The 22,502-nt window shown below is 43.7% G+C and overlaps 1 protein-coding gene across 2 annotated transcripts in view; it reads right to left on the bottom strand.

Moving 5' to 3' along the window:
• Window positions 1-22,502, bottom strand: part of ZCCHC10 (zinc finger CCHC-type containing 10) — a 46,086-nt gene that overhangs the window by 14,188 nt on the left and 9,396 nt on the right. For both annotated transcript variants that reach the window (XM_069764023.1, XM_069764024.1), the window contains exons 2-3: window positions 7,672-7,833; window positions 4,406-4,447 (exon numbers count right to left, since the gene is read on the bottom strand). In XM_069764023.1, coding sequence (XP_069620124.1) covers window positions 4,406-4,447; window positions 7,672-7,833 — 204 coding nt within the window. The remainder of the gene's footprint in view (window positions 1-4,405; window positions 4,448-7,671; window positions 7,834-22,502) is intronic.

A 22,502-nucleotide genomic window follows, 5' to 3' on the forward strand; every position in this document is an offset into this window, starting at 1 on the left:
TTATGATAATGGTAAATTTAGGTCAATATGTTTTGTGTTTATTTATAAAAAATATCAATTTGAGAAAAATGTTAAAAAATTAGCAATTTTCAAAATTTGAATGATTATCCCTTTAATCCAGAGGGTCATACCACAGCAAACCATTAATAAATAACATTTCCCACATGTCGGCTTTACATCAGCACCATTTGTAAAATGTTATTTTATTTTGTTAGCATTTTACGAGGTTTAAAAATGTAGCAGCAATTTTTCATTTTTTCAAGGAAATGTACTAAATTTATTTTTTTAGGGACTTATCTATGTTTGAAGTCACTTTAGGGGTCTCACATATTGGGAAACCCCCAAACGTGATACCATTTTAAAAACAGCACCCCCTGGCATATTGAAAACTGCTGTCAGGTAGTTTATTAACCCTTCAGGAGCTTTACAGGAATTAATACAAAGTGGTATGACACAAATGAAAATGTGTATTTTTACAACCTAAATGCCGCTAACTTTTGAACAGATTACTACAGCCATCAGACTCTAAGGCCGCTATTAGGTCATGAATTGCCACGGCAAACATCAGGACCACAAAATCATGATCTGAGGGCACCAATTGTGATAAAGGGGAAGCCCCCACACTCTGTTAACCATATATAATGATGTAGTCACTATTTACAGCAGCATCTAAGGGGTTAAATAGATTTGGACGGTGCAAACACTGATCGTGGCTGATGCACAAAGTTGTCAGCTATAGTGTACAGCCGACAGCTGCTGGATTGTTACCTGTATGGGGAGGCTATTCTCTTATATGTCAGGTCAGTTAAAAGGCGTATTGGCGGTCATTAAGGGGTTAAAGTGCTCAATATGCATCTAGATACGTTCCTTGGGGGGTCTAGTTTCCAAAATGGGGTCACTTGTGGGGGAGCTCCAATGTTTAGGCACACAGGGGCTCTCCAAACGCGACATGGTGTCCGCTAACAATTGGAGCTAATTTTCCATTCAAAAAGTCAAATGGCGCGCCTTCCCTTCCGAGCCTTGCCGTGTGCCTAAACAGTGGTTTACCCCCACATATGAGGTATCGGCGTACTCGGGAGAAATTGCCCAACAAATTTTATTATCCATTTTATCTTATTGCCCATGTGAAAATGAAAAAATTGAGGCGAAAAGAATTTTTTTGTGAAAAAAAAAGTACTTTTTCATTTTTACGGATCAATTTGTGAAGCACCTGGGGGTTTAAAGTGCTCACTATGCATCTAGATAAGTTCCTTGGGGCGTCTAGTTTCCAAAATGGGGTCACTTGTGGGGGAGCTCCAATTTTTAGGCACACGGGGGGCTCTCCAAACATGACATGGTGTCCGCTAAAGAGTGGAGCCAATTTTTCATTCAACAAGTCAAATGGCGCTCCTTCCCTTGCAAGCCCTGCCGTGCGCCCAAACAGTGGTTTACCCCCACATATGAGGTATCAGCGTACTCAGGACAAATTGGACAACAACTTTCGTGGTTCAGTTTCTCCTTTTACCATTGGGAAAATAAAAAAAATTGTTGCTAAAATTTATAATTTTTGTGACTAAAAAGTTAAATGTTCATTTTTTCCTTCCATGTTGCTTCTGCTGCTGTGAAGCACCTGAAGGGTTAATAAACTTCTTGAATGTGGTTTTGAGTACCTTGAGGGGTGCAGTTTTTAGAATGGTGTCACTTTGGGGTATTTTCAGCCATATAGATCCCTCAAACTGACTTCAAATGTGAGGTGGTCCCTAAAAAAAATGGTTTTGTAAATTTCGTTGTAAAAATGAGAAATCGCTGGTCAAATTTTAACCCTTATAACTTCCTAGCAAAAAAAAATTTTGTTTCCAAAATTGTGCTGATGTAAAGTATATATGTGGGAAATGTTATTTATTAACTATTTTGTGTCACATAACTCTCTGGTTTAACAGAATAAAAATTCAAAATGTGAAAATTGTCAAAATTTTTGCCAAATTTCCGTTTTTATCACAAATAAACGCATAATTTATTGAACTAAATTTACCACTAACATGAAGCCCAATATGTCACGAAAAAACAATCTCAGAACCGTTAGGATCCGTTGAAGCGTTCCTGAGTTATTACCTCATAAAGGGACACTGGTCAGAATTGCAAAAAACGGCAAGGTCTTTAACCCCTTCATGACCTTGGGGATTTTTCGTTTTTCCGTGTTCGTTTTTCGCTCCCCTCCTTCCCAGAGCCATAACTTTTTTATTTTTCCGTCAATTTGGCCATGTGAGGGCTTATTTTTTGCGGGACGAGTTGTACTTTTGAACGACATCATTGGTTTTAGCATGTCGTGTACTAGAAAACGGGAAAAAAATTCCAAGTGCGGTGAAATTGCAAAAAAAGTGAAATCCCACATTGGTTTTTTGTTTGGCTTTTTTGCTAGGTTCACTAAATGCTAAAAATGACCTGCCACTATGATTCTCCAGGTCATTACGAGTTCATAGACACCTAACATGACTAGGTTATTTTTTATCAAAGTGGTGAAAAAAAATTCCAAACTTTGCTAAAAAAAAAATAAAAAAAAAAAAAAAAAATTGCGACATTTTCCGATACTCGTAGCGTCTCCATTTTTCATGATCTGGGGGTCGGTTGAGGGCTTATTTTTTGTGTGCCGAGATGACGTTTTTAATGATAGCATTTCGGTGCAGATACGTTCTTTTGATCGCCCGTTATTGCATTTTAATGCAATGTCGCGGCGACCAAAAAAACGTAATTCTGGCGTTTCTAATTTTTTTCCCGCTACGCTGTTTAGCGATCAGGTTAATACTTTTTTTTAATTGATAGATCGGGCGATTCTGAGCGCGGCGATACCAAATATGCGTAGATTTGATATTTTTTTTATTGATTTATTTTGATTGGGGCGAAAGGGGGGTGATTTAAACTTTTATGTTTTTTTAATTTTTTTCAAATTTTTTTAAACTTTTTTTTTTTTTTAACTTTTGCCATGCTTCAATAGCCTCCATGGGAGGCTAGAAGCAGGCACAACGCGATCGGCTCTGCTACATAGCAGCGATCTGCTGATCGCTGCTATGTAGCAGAAATGCAGGTGTGCTGTGAGCGCCGACCACAGGGTGGCGCTCACAGCCACCGGTCATCAGTAACCATAGAGGTCTCAAGGACCTTTATGGTTACAATATACAAGCATCGCCGACCCCCGATCATGTGACGGGGGGGGGGGGGGGTCGGCGATGACGTCATTTCCGGCCGCCCGGCCGGAAGCGGTAGTTAAATGCCGCTGTCTGCGATTGACAGCGGCATTTAACTAGTTAATAGGTGCGGGCAGATCGCGATTCTGCCCGCGCCTATTACGGGCACATGTCAGCTGTTTAAAACAGCTGACATGTCCCGGCTTTGATGCGGGCTCACCGCGGAGCCCTGCATCAAAGCAGGGGAGCCGGCATCGGACGGTATAGTACGTCCGATGCCGGTAAGGGGTTAAGGTCAAAATAGGCTGGGTCATGAAGGGGTTAAAGATGCCTTGCGCCTTGTAAGGAGCCCCCCACCCCTTTTTTTTTTCCACTCCCCCCCCCCCCATACTGCCGGCTGAGTACCCTCGGCGTAAATCCAGCAGGGGGAGGCAAACGACGGTGCAGGCACCCTAGCTCCATTATCTGCCAGGATAAGGAGAGGGACAGTCTATCACCCCATCTATCACCGCAGCAGAGCAGAGGTGTAGAAATAGGGGGGACACACGGACATCAAACGGGAACCTGTACAGCCCAGGGTCTAAATACCTCAGGGTGGTCAGGGCCAAGTCCGGTAAGGGATCCCACGTCGCGGGGAAGGATACGTGGAGAAACTCGCACGTGCTTGCCCGTTGTTGGTTTGGGGACATCGGACCCTCAAAAGGGTCCGTCGCCCCCTCAATCCATAGTAAGTGATGAAGAACCAGGATCCAAAAGATCCAGGACCCAGAGGTGTGCCTCCTTGAGACACTAAGCATGAACTGGAGTCGTCAGTAGCCAGTGTCAGGGTGTATACGACGGAGGAGGAGCTAACTTTTTTTTCAAGTTTACTTAGTGTCAGCCTCCTGGCGGCAGAAGCATACACCCACAGTCCTGTGTCCCCCAATGAGGCGAAGGAGAAAGACCGAGGTTTTGAACACCTGAGAAACTGACACAGAAATCATACTGAAACATTGGGAGATATTTCCTTATATAAAAAAAAAAAAAATACCCTAGTTGCTCAAACCTCAATATCCCATTAACATATTTTACACTATGACTAATAAAACTCAATATATAATAACAGCAAAGCTAAAGAGGGAGCACAATTATGACAATACACCAGTTTCAATCATTTCTTTCATATTGAAACTAACAGATGTTTTACCATATGGATATCTGTATTGAGTATACACAAGTTCTAGAAATGGATCAGTGTCACCTACCTTTTCTTTCTCATCTTTGCCTCCTGTATACTGTTGCCACTACTAGAAAAGAGCAAAAAAGTAAATGAACAAGAAAGAAAACTCAGTGTAAACATACTGTATTTTAGTTCAGTGAAAATATCTCCAAGTTAAGACCCATTATTTGGTAGTACCAGTACTCAACTTACAAAGTCTCCCAAATAAGTAGAAAAATTGTAAAAAGAAACTTTGTGATGCCAACCATACATACAGCAGCTTACGAAATGATTCACCCCCGTTGGCATTTATCGAGTTTTGCTACCTCACAACCTAGAATGTCACTTTTTTAGGGTTTTCATCAGTTCATGTAAAGAACATGCCTACAACTGTCAACATTTGGTTTTCCTTTTATTGTGGAGCAGACAACATAACAACAAAACTGACAACTTCAGTGTGCATAACTATGCACCCCTCCCCCTTCCGAAAGTCAGTACTTTGTAGCGCCTCCTTTTGTGGCAATTATTTATATAGCACCACTGATTCCATGGTGTTCTACATGAGAATTGGTTACATCAAAAATACAAATATCACTTACAGTAAACAAACTAACAATGGTAGACTGGTACAGAGGGAAGAGGACCCTGCTCTTGCGTGCTTACATTCTACAGGATTATGGGGAAGGAGACAGTAGGTTGTGGGTTGCAGTAGCTCCGATGTTGTTGAGGTGGCAGTGTGGTCATTGAAGGTTGTAAGCTTTCTTAAATAGATGGGTTTTCAGGTTCCGTCTGAAGGATCCGAATGTGATGGCTAATCGGACATGTTGGGGCTCTAAATTCCAAAGGATAGGGGATATTCGGAAGAAGTATTGGAGGCGATTGGGTGAATGAATAAGTGTGGACAAGAGAAGGAGATCTTGGGAGCACTGGAGATTACGCAAGTTGCTTTGGGCAAGTCTGCTGAACTTTCTGCATCTTGCTACTGGGATTTTTACCCATTCCTCAAGGCAATATTGCTCCAGCTCCTTCAAGTTAGATGGTTTTCTCTAACAGCAATCTTCAAGACTGAGCAGAGATTCTCAGTTGGATTAAGGTCTGGGCTTTGACTAGGCCACACCAAAACATTCACACAGTTCCCCTTAAACCACTAGTGTTGCTTTAGCAGTATGCTTTGGGTCATTGTCTTGTTGGAAGGTGAACCTCCATCCCAGTCTCAAATCATTGAAAGACTGAAAGGTTTTGCTCACGAATATCCCTGTATTTCGCACCATCCATCTTGCCCTCGATTCAGACCATTTTCCCTGTTCCTGCTGCCAGAAAACATCCTCACAGCATGATGTTGCCACCACCATGTTTCACTGTGGGGATGGTGTTCTTGGGTAATGAGCTCTGCCTCTCTGATTAATGCTTTTCTTTGCCTGAGTTTTGGTGTGCGGCCCTCTCTTGGCAGGTTTTTTGTGTTACCATGTTCTTTCCAATTGATGATAATGATGGTGCTCTGGAAAGTCAACAGACATTGGGTTTTTATTTATTTATTTTTATAACCCAACCTCATACTTCTTAACAACTTTGTCCCTGACTTGTTTGGAGATCTCCTTGGTCTTCATGGTGGTGTTTGGTTAGTGCTGCCTTTTGCTTAATGGTATTGCAGCCTCTGAGAACTTTCAGAAAAGGTGCTTATATACTGACAGACCATAGGACACTTAAGATTGCACACAGGTGGACTTCCGTTCACCAAGCATGTGACTTATGAAAGTAACTGCGTGTACAATAAATTTTTAGGGGCTTCATAGCAAAAGGGTGAATACATATGCACATGGAGCGCCCCACAAGTCCGGTGGTCATTAAAGGGGTGGTCATGGCAGCAGCGACCCGGTCCGTGGCCCTGGGCGTCCAAGTAAAAGGGAAGGTCTTTAGAGGGGTTATTTGAATAAAGAGTGTTCGTGACACCACCTGTGGTATTCGATCAAGGATACTGACGCTGCTTAAAGGGGTCCTCTGGGGGTAATGGCACTGCAGCAAGGATGGTATGCCTTCCCACAGGAAAACTTGGGTCCCCAGACTCCAAAGGCAAAGACGGTGTGCTGCCAGAAAGAATCAGAGGACACAAGATTGCAGTCTCTTTACCTGTTTGCTGGAGGTGAAAAGCCACACTCCAGGGTACCAGTAACAGGTGATGGTGAGGTCCAGACAGCCTGGAAACGATTAGGGATCCCTTTAGCCAGGTGGGATTAGGAGCCTTCCTTGCTGCGCTGTAAGGTGTGTCCCTTGCTGCCTATGGCTTTTTATAAGGTCCTCTCTCTTTCTCTCTCTGTGTCCTAGGACAGTACCCGCAAAGCAGGCAGCGCAAGCCTTTTTACAGTTGTCTGTATTTACTTTGACTCCGGGCACTGCTGTGCCTTTGAGTGTAGATGTGGGCAGGTAACTTTCAATCTCCTGCCCTCCGGTTTCTGCTGTTGGCATACAGTCCCACACAGCCTCGGACTCCCAGTGTCCGATTCCTGGGCTCAAGCATGGAGGAAGCCCAGTTACAGCTCCCCTCCAGCTCCTCTGCTCCTTCACTGTCTTCTACAGACCAAACTAACTCCTCCTCCAGCCAGAATATATATCTAAGGCAGCTCCCCTGAAACCGGGTTCAGGGCTTCGCCTTCTGGCCTGGAGTCAGAACATGTTGCATGTATTGGCTACCTGTTAAAGGGATCCTCCTCGTTTCCAGGCATGGCATCACCCTCCCCGAAAGGAAGGCAATACCACTGTGGTACCCAAACTCCTGGGGTGCCACACACATGCCAATGCTTAGTTATTTGATCCCATAAATGTAATTTATGCCTATATTTTTCTCACTTCAACTATTTAGTGCTGATGCATCACACACAAGTAGGATTACAAAAATATTTAAAACACAAGTTGCAACGTAACACAATAGGTAAAAAAGGGGGTGAATACTTTAGCAAGACTCTGTAGTTAATATGGGTGTATGTAGTTCATACAATATGGACAAAAAATAAGTTTTATACACCTACATCCCAATATATTGTCAGGCCTTCAAAAATCGAGCACTTTGCAAATGTACCCATTAAAGAAAATGCAAATAACACATTAAAACTATCATGGAGACCAATTCTTAAAAAAAATAGATGTGTAAACCTGTCCTACGAAGATCCTGGTATTTTGTGTTTTAATTGGTTAATGACTGACATATACATGTTTTGGTAGTTGTCGATTCTCCAAATTAAACAGTTCAAATATGAAATTTGAGCATCAGGCCTCAGAGATCACACAAAGTCATATATAATTCAAGGGTACATTTACCTTTGTCCTAAAAGCAATCGAGCCTCTTTTTCCTTTAATGTTCTCTTTAATTCAACTGTCCTGGAGGGTCTGTACAAATATTTTCTTTTCCCAGTACATTCGTAGCTCCAGTGACCCATTTCTAGGCACTTCTGGCAACGTACATTCTGCTTGTTTGCTTCACTGAAAAAAAACAAAATAAGAAAACATAGGTGTGTTAAATAGAAAACTTTTTTAATACAAACTTCACAGTTTGATAAAAAATTTGTTATTTTACTTACGAGTTTGCTATCATTAATGTATGTTCAGTGTGCGTATTCAATTACTTAGGCTACTTTCACACTAGCGTCGTTTGGCCTACGTCGCAATGCGTCGTTTTTGGAGAAAAAAACGCATCCTGCAAAGTTGCCCGCAGAATGCGTTTTTTCTCCATAGCGACGCATTGCCACACTTCACATCCGTCGTGCGACGGATGCGTCGTGTTTTTGCAGTCCGTCGGGACAAAAAAAAACGTTGCATGCAACGTTTTTTTGTCCGTCGGGTCCGCTTTTTCCGACAGCGCATGCGCGGCCGGAACTTCGCCCCCTCCTCCCCGGACCTTACAATGCGTTGAAAAACTGCATCCACTGCCCTCGTTGTGATTTTATTTCACAGTATGCGTCAGTACGTCGGCCCGACGCACTGCGACGGGCCCGCACCGACGCTAGTGTGAAAGTAGCCTTAGGCCAGTCTCACACGTCCAGATAATTCCGGTATCGGAAAAAAATCGGTACCGGAATTATCCATGTCCGTGTCTCCGTGAGCTCCCGTGGTACATCAGTGGCACATGTGTGCCGCCTGGGTACCACACGGAGCGTGCAGGAGACAGCGCTAGAGATAAGTGCTGTTCCCTGCATCTGGTGCTGAAGCGGCCATTCATATCTTCTTTCCAGCAGCGTTCGCTGGAAAGAAGATATGAAAAATCCTTTTTGTTTTTGTCCTCGTGTGTAAAATAAAGATCCCTGTACCCAAACCCCCTCCCACCCCCTGTGCGCCCCCCCCGCTGTTACTAAAATACTCACCCGCTCCCTCGCAGCGTCCTCTCCTGGCCGTACCTTCTCCTGTATGAGCGGTCACGTGGGGCCGCTTATTACAGTAATGAATATGCGGCTCCACCCCTATTCATGACTGTAATCGGCGACAGGGATCTTTATTTTAAACACGAGGACAAAAAAAAAAAAAAGGATTTTTCATATCTTCTTTCCAGCGAACGCTGCTGGAAAGATATGAGTGGCGGCTTCAGCACCACGTGGGGGGGACAGTGCTTACAGGAGCGCTGTCTCCTGCACGGCACACGGACTGCACACGGACAGCGTCCGTGTGCGGTACGTGTTTTACACGGACCCATTGACTTTAATGGGTCCATGTAATCTGTGCGCTCCCATGAACACTGACATGTCTCCGTGTTTTGCACACGGACACACGGTCCGTGAAAACACGCTGACATGTGCAGAGACACATTGATTTCAATGTGTCTACGTGAGTCAGTGTCTCCGGTACGTGAGGAAACTGTCACCTCACGTACCGGAGCCACTGACGTGTGAAACCGGCCTTACTCATCACTTTCTTCTGCATCATGCAACCACAGTTCCTTCTTGAAGGACCTCACCCCTAACTTAAATCCTCTCTCAATGCAAGTCTTTGAAAGTGTTGTCTTGAATCTCAGAATCACATTGAGAAACTGACTTTTGGTCAAACAGCAAATGCTGGACTGAGCCAGGTGGTCACAACTACGGTCACGGTACTGTAAACGGCAGAACACAGTGATGGTTAAAGGGAACCTGTCAGCAGTTTTGGCCAATATAAGATATGGCCATCACCTTCCAGGGCTTATATACAGCATTATAGAATGCTGTATATAAGCCCCCAGCAGGACATGGAAGAACTGAAAAAGAAGTTTTATTACACTCACCTGTGGGGCGGTCAGATCTCATGGGTGTCGCTGGTCTTGGTCCGGCGCCTCCCATCTTCTTAAGATGCGGTCCTCCTGCTTGCTTCTTGTGGATGACGCGACCCTGCCTCATCCACACGGAAAAGGTCAAAGATCCCCAGCACCTGCCCATTGAAGTACTAATTTCTGCCCTTAACAGGGCAGATAAGTATGCCTGCGCAGGAGCGCTATGCTGGGGATCCTGTGTGGATGATGCAGGGTTGCGTCATCCACAAGAAGCAAGCAGGAGGGAGACGATCATAAGAAGATGGGAGGCGCCAGACCAAGACCAGCGACGCCCACCGGACTGGACCGCCCCACAGGTGAGTATAAAAAAAACTTCTTTTTCAGTTGTTGCAGGTCGGGCTGGAGGCTTATATACAGCATTATAGAATTGCTATTTATTTGCCCTGAAAGGTTGCTATTTAACCCCTTAATCCCATATGACGTACTATCCCGTCGAGGTGGGGTGGGCCTTAATTCCCACCGACGGGATAGTACGTCATAGCGATCGGCCGCGCTCACGGGGGGAGAACAGCCGATCGCGGACGGGTGTCAGCTGCCTATCGCAGCTGACATCTGGCACTATGTGCCAGGAGCGGTCACGGACCGCTCCCGGCACAATGCGATTAAACATGATTGCAGTGTGCCGGCGGTACAGGGAAGCATCGCGCAGGGAGGGGGCTCCCTGCGTGCTTCCCTGAGACGATCGGTACAAGGTGATGTGCTCACCTTGTACCGAGCGTCTTCTCCCTGCAGTCCCCGGATCCAAAATGGCCGCGGGGCTGCATCCGGGTCCTGCAAGGAGTACTTCCGGGTCGACTGCAGGTGCTGGTAAGCCTGCAGCGATGTGAGTGAGATCGCCGATCTTACAGAGTGCTGTGCAAACTGTAAGATCGGCGATCTGTGATGTCCCCCCCTGGGACAAAGTAAAAAAAAAAAAAAAATTCTACATGTGTAAAAAAAAAAATAAAAAAAATTACTAAATGAATATAAAAGATATTATTCCCATAAATACATTTCTTTATCTAAAAAAAAAAAAAAACAAAAAAAAAAAAAAAAAAACAAACAATAAAAGTACACATATTTAGTATCACCGCGTCCGTAACGACCCCACCTATAAAACTGTCCCACTAGTTAACCCCTTCAGTGAACACCGTAAGAAAAAAAAAAACGAGCCAAAAAACAACGCTTTACTATCATACCGCCAAACAAAAAGTGGAATAACACACGATCAAAAAGACGGATATAAATAACCATGGTGCCGCTGAAAACGTCATCTTGTCCCGCAAAAAACGAGCCGCCACAAAGCATCATAAGCAAAAAAATAAAAAAGTTATAGTCCTCAGAATAAAGAGATGCCAAAATAATTATTTTTTCTATAAAATAGTTTTTATCGTATAAAAGCGCCAAAACATAAAAAAAAAAAAAAAAATGATATAAATGAGGTATCGCTGTAATCGTACTGACCCGAAGAATAAAACTGCTTTATCAATTTTACCAAACACGGAACGGTATAAACGCCTCCCCCAAAAGAAATTCATGAATAGCTGGTTTTTGGTCATTCTGCCTCACAAAAATCGGAATAAAAAGTGATCAAAAACTGTCACGTGTCCAAAAATGTTACCAATAAAAACGTTAACTCGTCCCGCAAAAAACAAGACCTCAGATGACTCTGTGGACCAAAATATGGAAAAATTATAGCTCTCAAAATGTGGAGACGCAAAAACTTTTTTGCTACAAAAAAAGCGTCTTTTAGTGTGTGACGGCGGCCAATCATAAAAATCTGATATAAAAACGCTATAAAAGTAAATCAAACGCCCCTTCATCACCCCCTTAGTTAGGGAAAAATAATAAAATTTAAAAAATGTATTTATTTCCATTTTCCCATTAGGGCTAGGGTTAGGGCTAGGGTTGGGGCTAGGGTTGGGGCTAGGGTTAAAGTTAGAGTTGGGGATAAAGTTAGGGTTGGGGTTTGGATTACATTTACGGTTGGGATTAGGGTTGGGATTAGAATTAGGGTTGTGTCAGGGTTAGGGGTGTGGTTTGGGTTACCGTTGGGATTAGGGTTAGGGGTGTGTTTGGATTAGGGTTTCAGTTATAATTGGGGGGTTTCCACTGTTCAGGCACATCAGGGGCTCTCCAAATGCGACATGGCATCCGATCTCAATTCCAGCCAATTCTGCGTTGAAAAAGTAAAACAGTGCTCCTTCCCTTCCGAGCTCTCCAGTGCGCCCAAACAGGGGTTTACCCCAACATATGGGGTATCAGCGTACTCGGGACAAATTGGACAACAACTTTTGGGATCCAAGTTCTCTTGTTATCCTTGGGAAAATAAAAATTTGGGGGGCTAAAAATCATTTTTGTGGGAAAAAAGATTTTTTTATTTTCACGGCTCTGCGTTGTAAACTGCAGTGAAACACTTGGGGGTTCAAAGTTCTCACAACACATCTAGATAAGTTCCTTGGGAGGTCTAGTTTCCAATATGGGGTCACTTGTGGGGGGTTTGTACTGTTTGGGTACATCAGGGGCTCTGCAAATGCAATGTGACGCCTGCAGACCAATCCATCTAAGTCTGTATTCCAAATGGTGCTCCTTCCCTTCCGAGCTCTGCCATGCACCCAAACAGTGGTTCCCCCCCACATATGGGGTATCAGCGTACTCAGGACAAATTGGACAACAACTTTTGGGGTCCAATTTATCCTGTTACCCTTGTGAAGATACAAAACTGGGGACTAAAAAATCATTTTTGTGAAAAAAAAAAAAAAGAATTTTTATTTTCATGGCTCTGCGTTATAAACTGTAGTGAAACACTTGGGGGTTCAAAGCTCTCAAAACACATCTAGATAAGTTCCTTAGGGGGTCTGCTTTCCAAAATGGTGTCACTTGTGGGTGGTTTCAATGTTTAGGCACATCAGGGGCTCTCCAAACGCAACATGGCGTCCCATCTCAATTCCAGTCAATTTTGCACTGAAAAGTCAAACGGCGCTCCTTCCCTTCCGAGCTCTGCCATGCGCCCAAACAATGGTTTACACCCACATATGGGGTATCAGCGTACTCAGGACAAATTGCACAACAACTTTTGCGGTCTAATTTCTTCTCTTACCCTTGGGAAAATAAAAAATTGGGGGCAAAAAGATCATTTTTGTGAAAAAATATGATTTTTTATTTTTACGGCTCTGCATTATAAACTTCTATGAAGCACTTGTTGGGTCAAAGTGCTCACCACACATCTAGATAAGTTCCTCAAGGGGTCTACTTTCCAAAATGGTGTCACTTGTGGGGTGTTTCAATGTTTAGGCACATCAGGAGCTCTCCAAACACAACATGGCGTCCCATCTCAATTCCAGTCAATTTTGCATTGAAAAGTCAAATGGCGCTCCTTTCCTTCCGAGCTCTGCCATGCGCCCAAACAGTGGTTTATCCCCACATATGGGGTATCGGCGTACTCAGGATAAATTGTACAACAACTGTCGGGGTCCATTTTCTCCTGTTACCCTTGGTAAAATAAAACAAATTGGAGCTGAAATAAATTTTGTGTGAAAAAAAAGTTAAATGTTCATTTTTATTTAAACATTCCAAAAATTCCTGTAAAACACCTGAAGGGTTAATAAACTTCTTGAATGTGGTTTTGAGCACCTTGAGGGGTGCAGTTTTTAGAATGGTGTCACACTTGGGTATTTTCTATCATATAGACCCCTCAAAATGACTTCAAATGAGATGTGGTCCCTAAAAAAAATGGTGTTGTAAAAATGAGAAATTGCTTGTCAACTTTTAACCCTTATAACTCCCTAACGAAAAAAAATTTTGGTTCCAAAATTGTGCTGATGTAAAGTAGACATGTGGGAAATGTTACTTATTAAGTATTTTGCATGACATATCTCTGTGATTTAAGGGCATAAAAATTCAAAGCAGGAAAATTGCAAAATTTTCGCTACATTTCCGTTTTTTTCTCAAATAAACGCAAGTTATATCGAATAAATGTTACCACTAATATGAAGTACAATATCTCACGAGAAAACAATGTCAGAATCGCCAAGATCCGTTGAAGCGTTATAACCTCATAAAGGGACAGTGGTCAGAATTGTAAAAATTGGCCCGGTCATTAACATGCAAACCACCCTCGGGGCTTAAGGGGTTAATCTAAGAGCGCCATAATGTAGTGGAAGAGAGCCTGATTACAGCAATGTGTCACTTAACTGGGTTATGTTTTGCGGTTTCAATAAAATCAGCAGTTTATCAGCAGATTATCACTACACGACTAGGAGTTTTGTGCCTCCTAGTCCAATCACACTGCTGGCACTGATTAGCATCTTACTGTCACTATACAATGTATACAGAAAGCGGTGGTGTGGGCAGTTATACAAAGCTTAACATCTCAGCTCTGCTAAATCTGTAGCAGAGAAAACTGTGACTCAGACACAACTGCTGCACCCAGTAAGTGATGCATTAATGGAATAAGGCTGGGTTCACACTGCGTTATGGTGGTCCGTTAAACGGACTACGTTACACCGCGGCATAACGCGGTGTAACGTAGTCCGTTAACGCTGCCATTGAAACCAATGTCGGATGCATCGCTAGCGCACGTCCACAATGGGCGTGCGCTAGGGATGTGCCGTCATTGAGTGACGGACCCCGAGATGCGGGCTGCAGCGTTTCCGGGTCCGTTACTGCTAGTGCAGATAGAACATCTGCTAGCTCTATCTGCGCTAGCGCGATGTAAACGTCGGTACTTGCGTTACAGCAGCCCATTAGCGTATGTGCTGAACGGGCTGCTGCTAACGCAGTGTGAACCCGGCCTGAGGGTCTCTTTCCATACCTTGTGCTGCTGTCAGATTACATAGTAAAAACCGGCTTACAGATTCCCATTAATGACTGAAATAAAAAAGACTTATAATGAATTCATCAGTCTATCAACATGTTCAGAGAAAGGGAAGCATTCACTGTCTGAGATGTGAACAAGGTCTTACAATACACTTCAATAATAAAATTGTTTGCCAAGTTAATTTCTATTCTCATTAAGATACAGGAAATAAATATATCTTGGTACCGTGTTAGCCAGTAGATAGAAAAATATTTAGAATTGAGAGTCCTCAGTGGTTGATACCTTTTAATGGCTAACTGAAAAGATGGTAATAAATTGCAAGCTTTCGAGACTACATACATCTCTTCATCAGGCAAAGACTAAAACAAATTCTGAAGAATCACATATTTATGCACAACATAGTATAGAAAAAAAAAGGGAAAAACCATGGATAAGCCAGGTGACATGAAGCAGAATTACCGTGGGTGATAAACAGTTACGTCCATAAATATTGGGCCAATTCTTAGATAAGGATCTAAGATAAGACAATCCTTATCTAAGAATTGGCCCAATATTTATGGACGTAACTGTTTATCACCCACGGTAATTCTGCTTCATGTCACCTGGCTTATCCATGGTTTTTTTCTTTTTTTTTTTTTTTTCTATACTATGTTGTGCATAAATATTTGATTCTTCAGAATTTGTTTTAGTCTTTGCCTGATGAAGAGACGTATGTAGTCTCGAAAGCTTGCAATTTGTTACCATCTTTTCAGTTAGCCATTAAAAGGTATCAACCATTGAGGACTCTCCATTCTAAATATTTTTCTATTCTCATTAAGCAATTTAACAAAAAGCATAAATTCAAAGTGTCTGACCATTTTTATAGCTCATATTGCTGCATAGAAGCTGTAGAAACAAAAAAACAAGAAAAAAACTGAATAATTTGGTGTTTGGGGAAAGGGATTGAAGACGGGTAGTCACAGCAGCTGTGAGCCTAATGTGAGCTCTCACGTCTGTCATGTACAAGGGCCTATTTGGTCCTGAAAACAATTGACCATACAATACTACATTGTATCAGAAGTATTGCATCATGTAAGCTATCACAGTCGCAAATATTAAATTCTATAGGGAAACTAAAATATGCTCCTTTTTAATAGATTTTATGTAAAATGTCTAAAGAAACCCTGTCTGTATTGCCCATAGCAACCAATCCCATCAACTTTTTTTTACCACAATAGTTCAAAATTGAGAGCTGATTTTCACTAACAAGATAAGCTTTGCATGTTAAAAATATGTTGATACCAGTAATTCTAACATGTAAGAAGCAGTCATTTTGCAATTCACCTACTTTTAAAATATCCCATTCCAAATGTGGTCACGTGTGACAAAACTGTTGATGTAATGGTTCATTTCTGCTCCAGTGACATTCCATCTAACTATCACATGGATAAAGGGTTTGTCTGGCGCTTCTCACACCGCATCATATCGGAATCAGTGTATTATTAGAATATGACACATGCACGACACTTGCCGAATGTGCATGTCTCGGCAGGTAGGTGTAGATGTGACAGTTGGCACTGCTCACATTCTTATTCAGAAGTGAGCAGCATTGGACAATCCTTTTAAAAAGCTACTAGTAACACCTTAGTATAGTAGATGTAATTAGGGGCATGATGTGGAAGGTCAGTCATTTTGCAGCAAGAAAAACACTTGGGTTGAGACTACAAATTAATAAGCCTGGCAACAACTTTTAGGGTCCGGACTGACCACAAAATATTTACCGATCAACACTGTGTGCCTGCGATAAGTTTTTGATGCTGTGTATATTCACCACAGATAAAAAGCAGCGTCTTAGGGTATGTGCCCACAATCTGGAGTTCCTGCGGATTTGATGCTGTGTACTTATGCAGCATCAAACCTACAGCGGCTAGCTGTTACAGCATAATGAACGGAATTTCAAGATATCCGATGTCCACTATGCATCCACAGACGCCCGTGGAGACTCACATGTGGCGCGTTTTTCCAGACTGCAGCTTGTCAAATTACATCAATAGAATATATCGGATGCAGTAAATCCACAAGGTTCAGTGAATACAAGCGGATTTAGCGTTCGCTAGACGGCAGCGCTTTGAACGCAGCGAACATATGCTGCATCCAAAGCACTGCTAGTTCCCGATCATGGGCACTCGGCCTTACAGTCTCAGCAAAGCGGATGGGATTTATGAAAATCCTATGCCCACTGTGATTTTTCATTTACTCAGCGTAACCTAACCTGCGGTGCGCGTTTCAAATCCGCATACTCTTGTGTATACCCAGTTATATGCGGATATTTACCATACGCTTGCATTACAGTAGATACGGAAAATCCGCAAGTATAAAATGCTGGAGTCACACTACAGCGAGATACGGCCGAATCTCGCAGGTTAAAACCAAGGTCTGGCACCGGCACTCCGGAGCGGAGCGTGTGGCTCCATGTATTGCTATGCGGCCGCACGCTCCGCTCTGTTGTGAATTCTGTGGCTGAGTTCACTTCTGTGGTCACAAGTGGTATTGCAGTCTCTGGGCTTCCTCCCTCAGGTGTTTTGGTGAGCTCGTTGACTGCCTTGCTATTTAGCTCCACCTGAGTCTGTCTTCCTTGCTCCTTGTCAATGTTCCAGTGTTGGATCTGAGCTACTGCATCTTTCCTTGGGCCTGCTGCTCTGCTAGATAAGTGCTTCTAGTTTGTTTTCTGTTTTTTCTGTCCAGCTTGCTATTAACTTTTGCTGGAAGCTCTGAGAAGCAAAGGGGTGCACCGCCGTGCTGTTAGTTCGGCACGGTGAGTCTTTTTGCCCCTTTGCGTGGTTTTCGTTTTAGGGTTTTTGGTAGACTGCATAGTTCTCTTTGCTATCCTCGCTCTGTCTAGAATATCGGGCCTCACTTTGCTGAATCTATTTCATTCCTACGTTTGTCTTTTCATCTTGCTAACAGTCATTATATGTGGGGGGCTGCCTATTCCTTTGGGGTATTTCTCTGAGGTAAGTCAGGCTTGTATTTCTATCTTCAGGCTAGTCAGCTCCTCAGGCAGTGCCGAGTTGCATAGGTAGTTATAGGCGCAATCCACTGCTGCTTATAGTTGTGTGAGGATAGATAGGTACTGCAGTCTACAGAGATTCCACGTCTCAGAGCTCGTCCTATTGTTTTTGGTTATTGCCAGATCTCTGTATGTGCGCTGATTACTGCACGCTGTGTTGCCTGATTGCCAGCCATAACAGTACAAGGAGCCATTCAATGATTTCCAATAGAGGGAAAAAAGAAATCCTGACATCATTTTTTTTTCTTAGCTCTGTCTTCAGTCTTTTTTTTCCCCTAGACATTAGAGTGCTTCAGGACACAGCTGTGGACATGGATATTCAGGCTCTGTGCTCCTCAATGGATAATCTCGTTGTAAATGTACAAAAGATTCAAGATACTATTGATCAGAAATCGATGCTAGAACCAAGAATTCCGATTCCTGATTTGTTTTTTGGTGACAGAACTAAGTTCCTGAGCTTCAGAAATAATTGTAAGCTATTTTTGGCCTTGAAACCTCATTCTTCTGGTAATCCTATTCAACAGGTTTTGATTATTATTTCTTTTTTGCGCGGCGACCCACAGGACTGGGCGTTTTCTCTTGCACCAGGAGATTCTGCATTGAGTAATGTTGATGCATTTTTCCAGGCGCTGGGATTGCTTTACGATGAGCCTAATTCAGTGGATCAAGCTGAGAAAAATCTGCTGGCTTTATGCCAGGGTCAGGATGATGTAGAAGTATATTGTCAGAAATTTAGGAAATGGTCAGTACTCACTCTGTGGAATGAATCTGCACTAGCGGCTTTGTTCAGAAAGGGTCTCTCTGAAGCTCTTAAGGATGTAATGGTGGGATTTCCTATGCCTGCTGGTTTGAATGAGTCTATGTCCTTGGCCATTCAGATCGGTCGTCGCTTGCGCGAGCGTAAATCTGTGCACCATCTGGCGGTATTGTCTGAGAGTAAGCCTGAGCCTATGCAGTGCGACAGGACTATGACTAAAGTAGAACGGCAAGAACACAGACGTCTGAACAGACTGTGTTTCTATTGTGGTGATTCTACTCATGCTATTTCTAATTGTCCTAAACGCACTAGGCGGTTCGATAGCTCTGCCGTTATTGGTACTGTACAGTCCAAATTCCTTTTGTCCATTACCTTAATGTGCTCTTTGTCATCATATTCTGTCATGGCGTTTGTGGATTCAGGCGCTGCCCTGAATCTGATGGATTTGGATTATGCTAAACGTTGTGGATTTTTCTTGGAGCCTTTGCGGTGTCCTATTCCGTTGAGAGGAATTGATGCTACACCTTTGGCCAAGAATAAGCCTCAGTACTGGGCCCAGCTGACCATGTGCATGGCTCCTGCACATCAGGAAGTTATTCGCTTTTTGGTACTGCATAATTTGCATGATGTGGTCGTGTTGGGGTTGCCATGGCTACAAACCCATAATCCAGTATTGGATTGGAACTCTATGTCGGTAACCAGCTGGGGTTGTCAGGGAGTACATGGTGATGTTCCATTTTTGTCTATTTCGTCATCCATTCCTTCTGACATCCCAGAGTTCTTGTCGGACTTTCAGGATGTATTTGAAGAGTCCAAGTCTGATGCCCTACCTCCGCATAGGAATTGTGATTGTGCTATCGATTTGATTCCTGGTAGTAAATTCCCTAAGGGTCGTTTATTTAATTTGTCCGTACCTGAACACACCGCTATGCGCAGTTATGTGAAGGAGTCCCTGGAGAAGGGACATATTCGCCCATCGTCGTCACCATTGGGAGCAGGGTTCTTTTTTGTAGCCAAGAAGGATGGTTCGCTAAGACCGTGTATTGATTACCGCCTTCTTAATAAGATCACTGTTAAGTTTCAGTATCCCTTGCCATTGATTTCTGACTTGTTTGCTCGGATTAAGGGGGCTAGTTGGTTTACTAAGATTGATCTTCGTGGTGCGTATAATCTGGTGAGAATCAGGCAGGGAGATGAATGGAAAACGGCATTTAATACGCCCGAGGGTCATTTTGAGTATCTGGTGATGCCGTTCGGACTTGCCAATGCTCCATCTGTTTTTCAGTCTTTTATGCATGACATTTTCCGTGAGTATCTGGATAAATTCTTGATTGTTTACTTGGATGACATTTTGATCTTCTCAGATGATTGGGAGTCTCATGTGAAGCAAGTCAGAATGGTTTTCCAGGTACTGCGTGCTAATTCCTTGTTCGTGAAGGGATCAAAGTGTCTCTTCGGTGTGCAGAAAGTTTCATTTTTGGGGTTCATCTTTTCCCCTTCTACTATCGAGATGGATCCGGTTAAGGTTCAGGCCATCCAGGATTGGACTCAGCCGACATCTCTAAAAAGTCTGCAGAAATTCCTGGGCTTTGCTAATTTTTATCGTCGCTTCATCTGTAATTTTTCTAGCATTGCCAGACCATTGACCGATTTGACCAAGAAGGGTGCTGATTTGGTTAATTGGTCTTCTGCTGCCGTGGAAGCTTTTCAGGAGTTGAAGCGTCGTTTTTGCTGTGCCCCTGTGTTGTGTCAACCTGATGTTTCTCTTCCGTTCCAGGTCGAGGTTGATGCTTCTGAGATTGGTGCAGGGGCGGTTTTGTCACAGAGAGGTTCTGGTTGCTCAGTGTTCAAACCATGTGCTTTCTTTTCCAGGAAATTTTCTGCTGCTGAGCGTAATTATGATGTGGGCAACCGAGAGTTGCTGGCCATGAAGTGGGCATTCGAGGAGTGGCGTCATTGGCTTGAGGGTGCTAAGCATCGCGTGGTGGTTTTGACTGATCATAAGAACCTTACTTATCTTGAGTCTGCCAAGCGCTTGAATCCTAGACAGGCCCGTTGGTCGTTATTTTTTGCTCGTTTTGATTTTGTGATTTCATACCTTCCGGGCTCTAAAAATGTGAAGGCGGATGCTCTGTCTAGGAGTTTTGTGCCCGACTCTCCGGGGTTATCTGAGCCGGCGAGTATCCTCAAGGAAGGAGTCATTGTGTCTGCCATCTCCCCTGATTTGCGGAGAGTGTTGCAGAAATTTCAGGCTAATAAACCTGATCGTTGTCCGGCCGAGAAACTGTTCGTCCCTGATAGGTGGACTAGTAAAGTTATCTCTGAACTTCATTGTTCGGTGCTGGCCGGTCATCCAGGAATCTTTGGTACCAGGGAGTTGGTTGCTAGATCCTTCTGGTGGCCATCTCTGTCACGGGATGTGCGTGCTTTTGTGCAGTCCTGTGGAATTTGTGCTAGGGCTAAGCCCTGCTGTTCACGTGCCAGTGGGTTGCTTTTGCCCTTGCCGGTCCCGAAGAGGCCTTGGACACATATTTCGATGGATTTCATCTCTGACCTTCCCGTTTCTCAAAAAATGTCGGTCATTTGGGTGGTCTGTGATCGCTTTTCTAAAATGGTCCATCTGGTGCCCTTGGTTAAATTGCCTTCCTCCTCTGATTTGGTGCCTTTGTTCTTCCAGCATGTGGTTCGTTTACATGGCATTCCTGAGAATATTGTTTCTGACAGAGGTTCCCAGTTTGTCTCGAGGTTCTGGCGAGCCTTTTGTGGTAGGATGGGCATTGACCTATCTTTTTCCTCGGCCTTCCATCCTCAGACTAATGGCCAGACCGAACGAACCAATCAGACCTTGGAAACATATCTGAGATGTTTTGTTTCCGCTGACCAGGATGATTGGGTGTCATTTTTGCCGTTGGCTGAGTTCGCCCTTAATAATCGGGCCAGCTCGGCTACCTTGGTCTCTCCATTTTTCTGCAATTCTGGGTTCCATCCTCGTTTCTCTTCAGGACAGGTTGAGTCTTCGGACTGTCCTGGTGTGGATTATGTGGTGGACAGGTTGCAGCAGATCTGGACTCAGGTAGTGGACAATTTGACCTTGTCCCAGGAGAAGGCTCAGCTTTTCGCTAATCGCAGACGCCGTGTGGGACCCCGACTTCGTGTTGGGGATCTGGTTTGGTTATCTTCTCGTCATATACCTATGAAGGTTTCCTCTCCTAAATTTAAACCTCGTTTTATTGGTCCGTATAGGATTTCTGAGATTCTCAATCCGGTGTCTTTTCGTCTGACCCTCCCAGACTCCTTTTCCATACATAATGTATTCCATAGGTCGTTGTTGGGGAGATACGTGGCACCTATGGTTCCATCTGTGGAGCCTCCTGCCCCTGTTTTGGTGGAGGGGGAATTGGAGTATATTGTGGAGAAGATTTTGGATTCTCGTGTCTCTAGACGGAAACTCCAGTATCTGGTCAAATGGAAGGGTTATGCTCAGGAAGATAATTCCTGGGTTTTTGCCTCTGATGTCCATGCCCCAGATCTTGTTCGTGCCTTTCATGTGGCTCATCCTGGTCGGCCTGGGGGTTCTGGTGAGGGTTCGGTGACCCCTCCTCAAGGGGGGGGTACTGTTGTGAATTCTGTGGCTGAGTTCACTTCTGTGGTCACAAGTGGTATTGCAGTCTCTGGGCTTCCTCCCTCAGGTGTTTTGGTGAGCTCGTTGACTGCCTTGCTATTTAGCTCCACCTGAGTCTGTCTTCCTTGCTCCTTGTCAATGTTCCAGTGTTGGATCTGAGCTACTGCATCTTTCCTTGGGCCTGCTGCTCTGCTAGATAAGTGCTTCTAGTTTGTTTTCTGTTTTTTCTGTCCAGCTTGCTATTAACTTTTGCTGGAAGCTCTGAGAAGCAAAGGGGTGCACCGCCGTGCTGTTAGTTCGGCACGGTGAGTCTTTTTGCCCCTTTGCGTGGTTTTCGTTTTAGGGTTTTTGGTAGACTGCATAGTTCTCTTTGCTATCCTCGCTCTGTCTAGAATATCGGGCCTCACTTTGCTGAATCTATTTCATTCCTACGTTTGTCTTTTCATCTTGCTAACAGTCATTATATGTGGGGGGCTGCCTATTCCTTTGGGGTATTTCTCTGAGGTAAGTCAGGCTTGTATTTCTATCTTCAGGCTAGTCAGCTCCTCAGGCAGTGCCGAGTTGCATAGGTAGTTATAGGCGCAATCCACTGCTGCTTATAGTTGTGTGAGGATAGATAGGTACTGCAGT

Source organism: Ranitomeya imitator, chromosome 4, assembly GCF_032444005.1.
Source record: "Ranitomeya imitator isolate aRanImi1 chromosome 4, aRanImi1.pri, whole genome shotgun sequence".
Taxonomy (NCBI): Eukaryota; Metazoa; Chordata; class Amphibia; order Anura; family Dendrobatidae; genus Ranitomeya; species Ranitomeya imitator.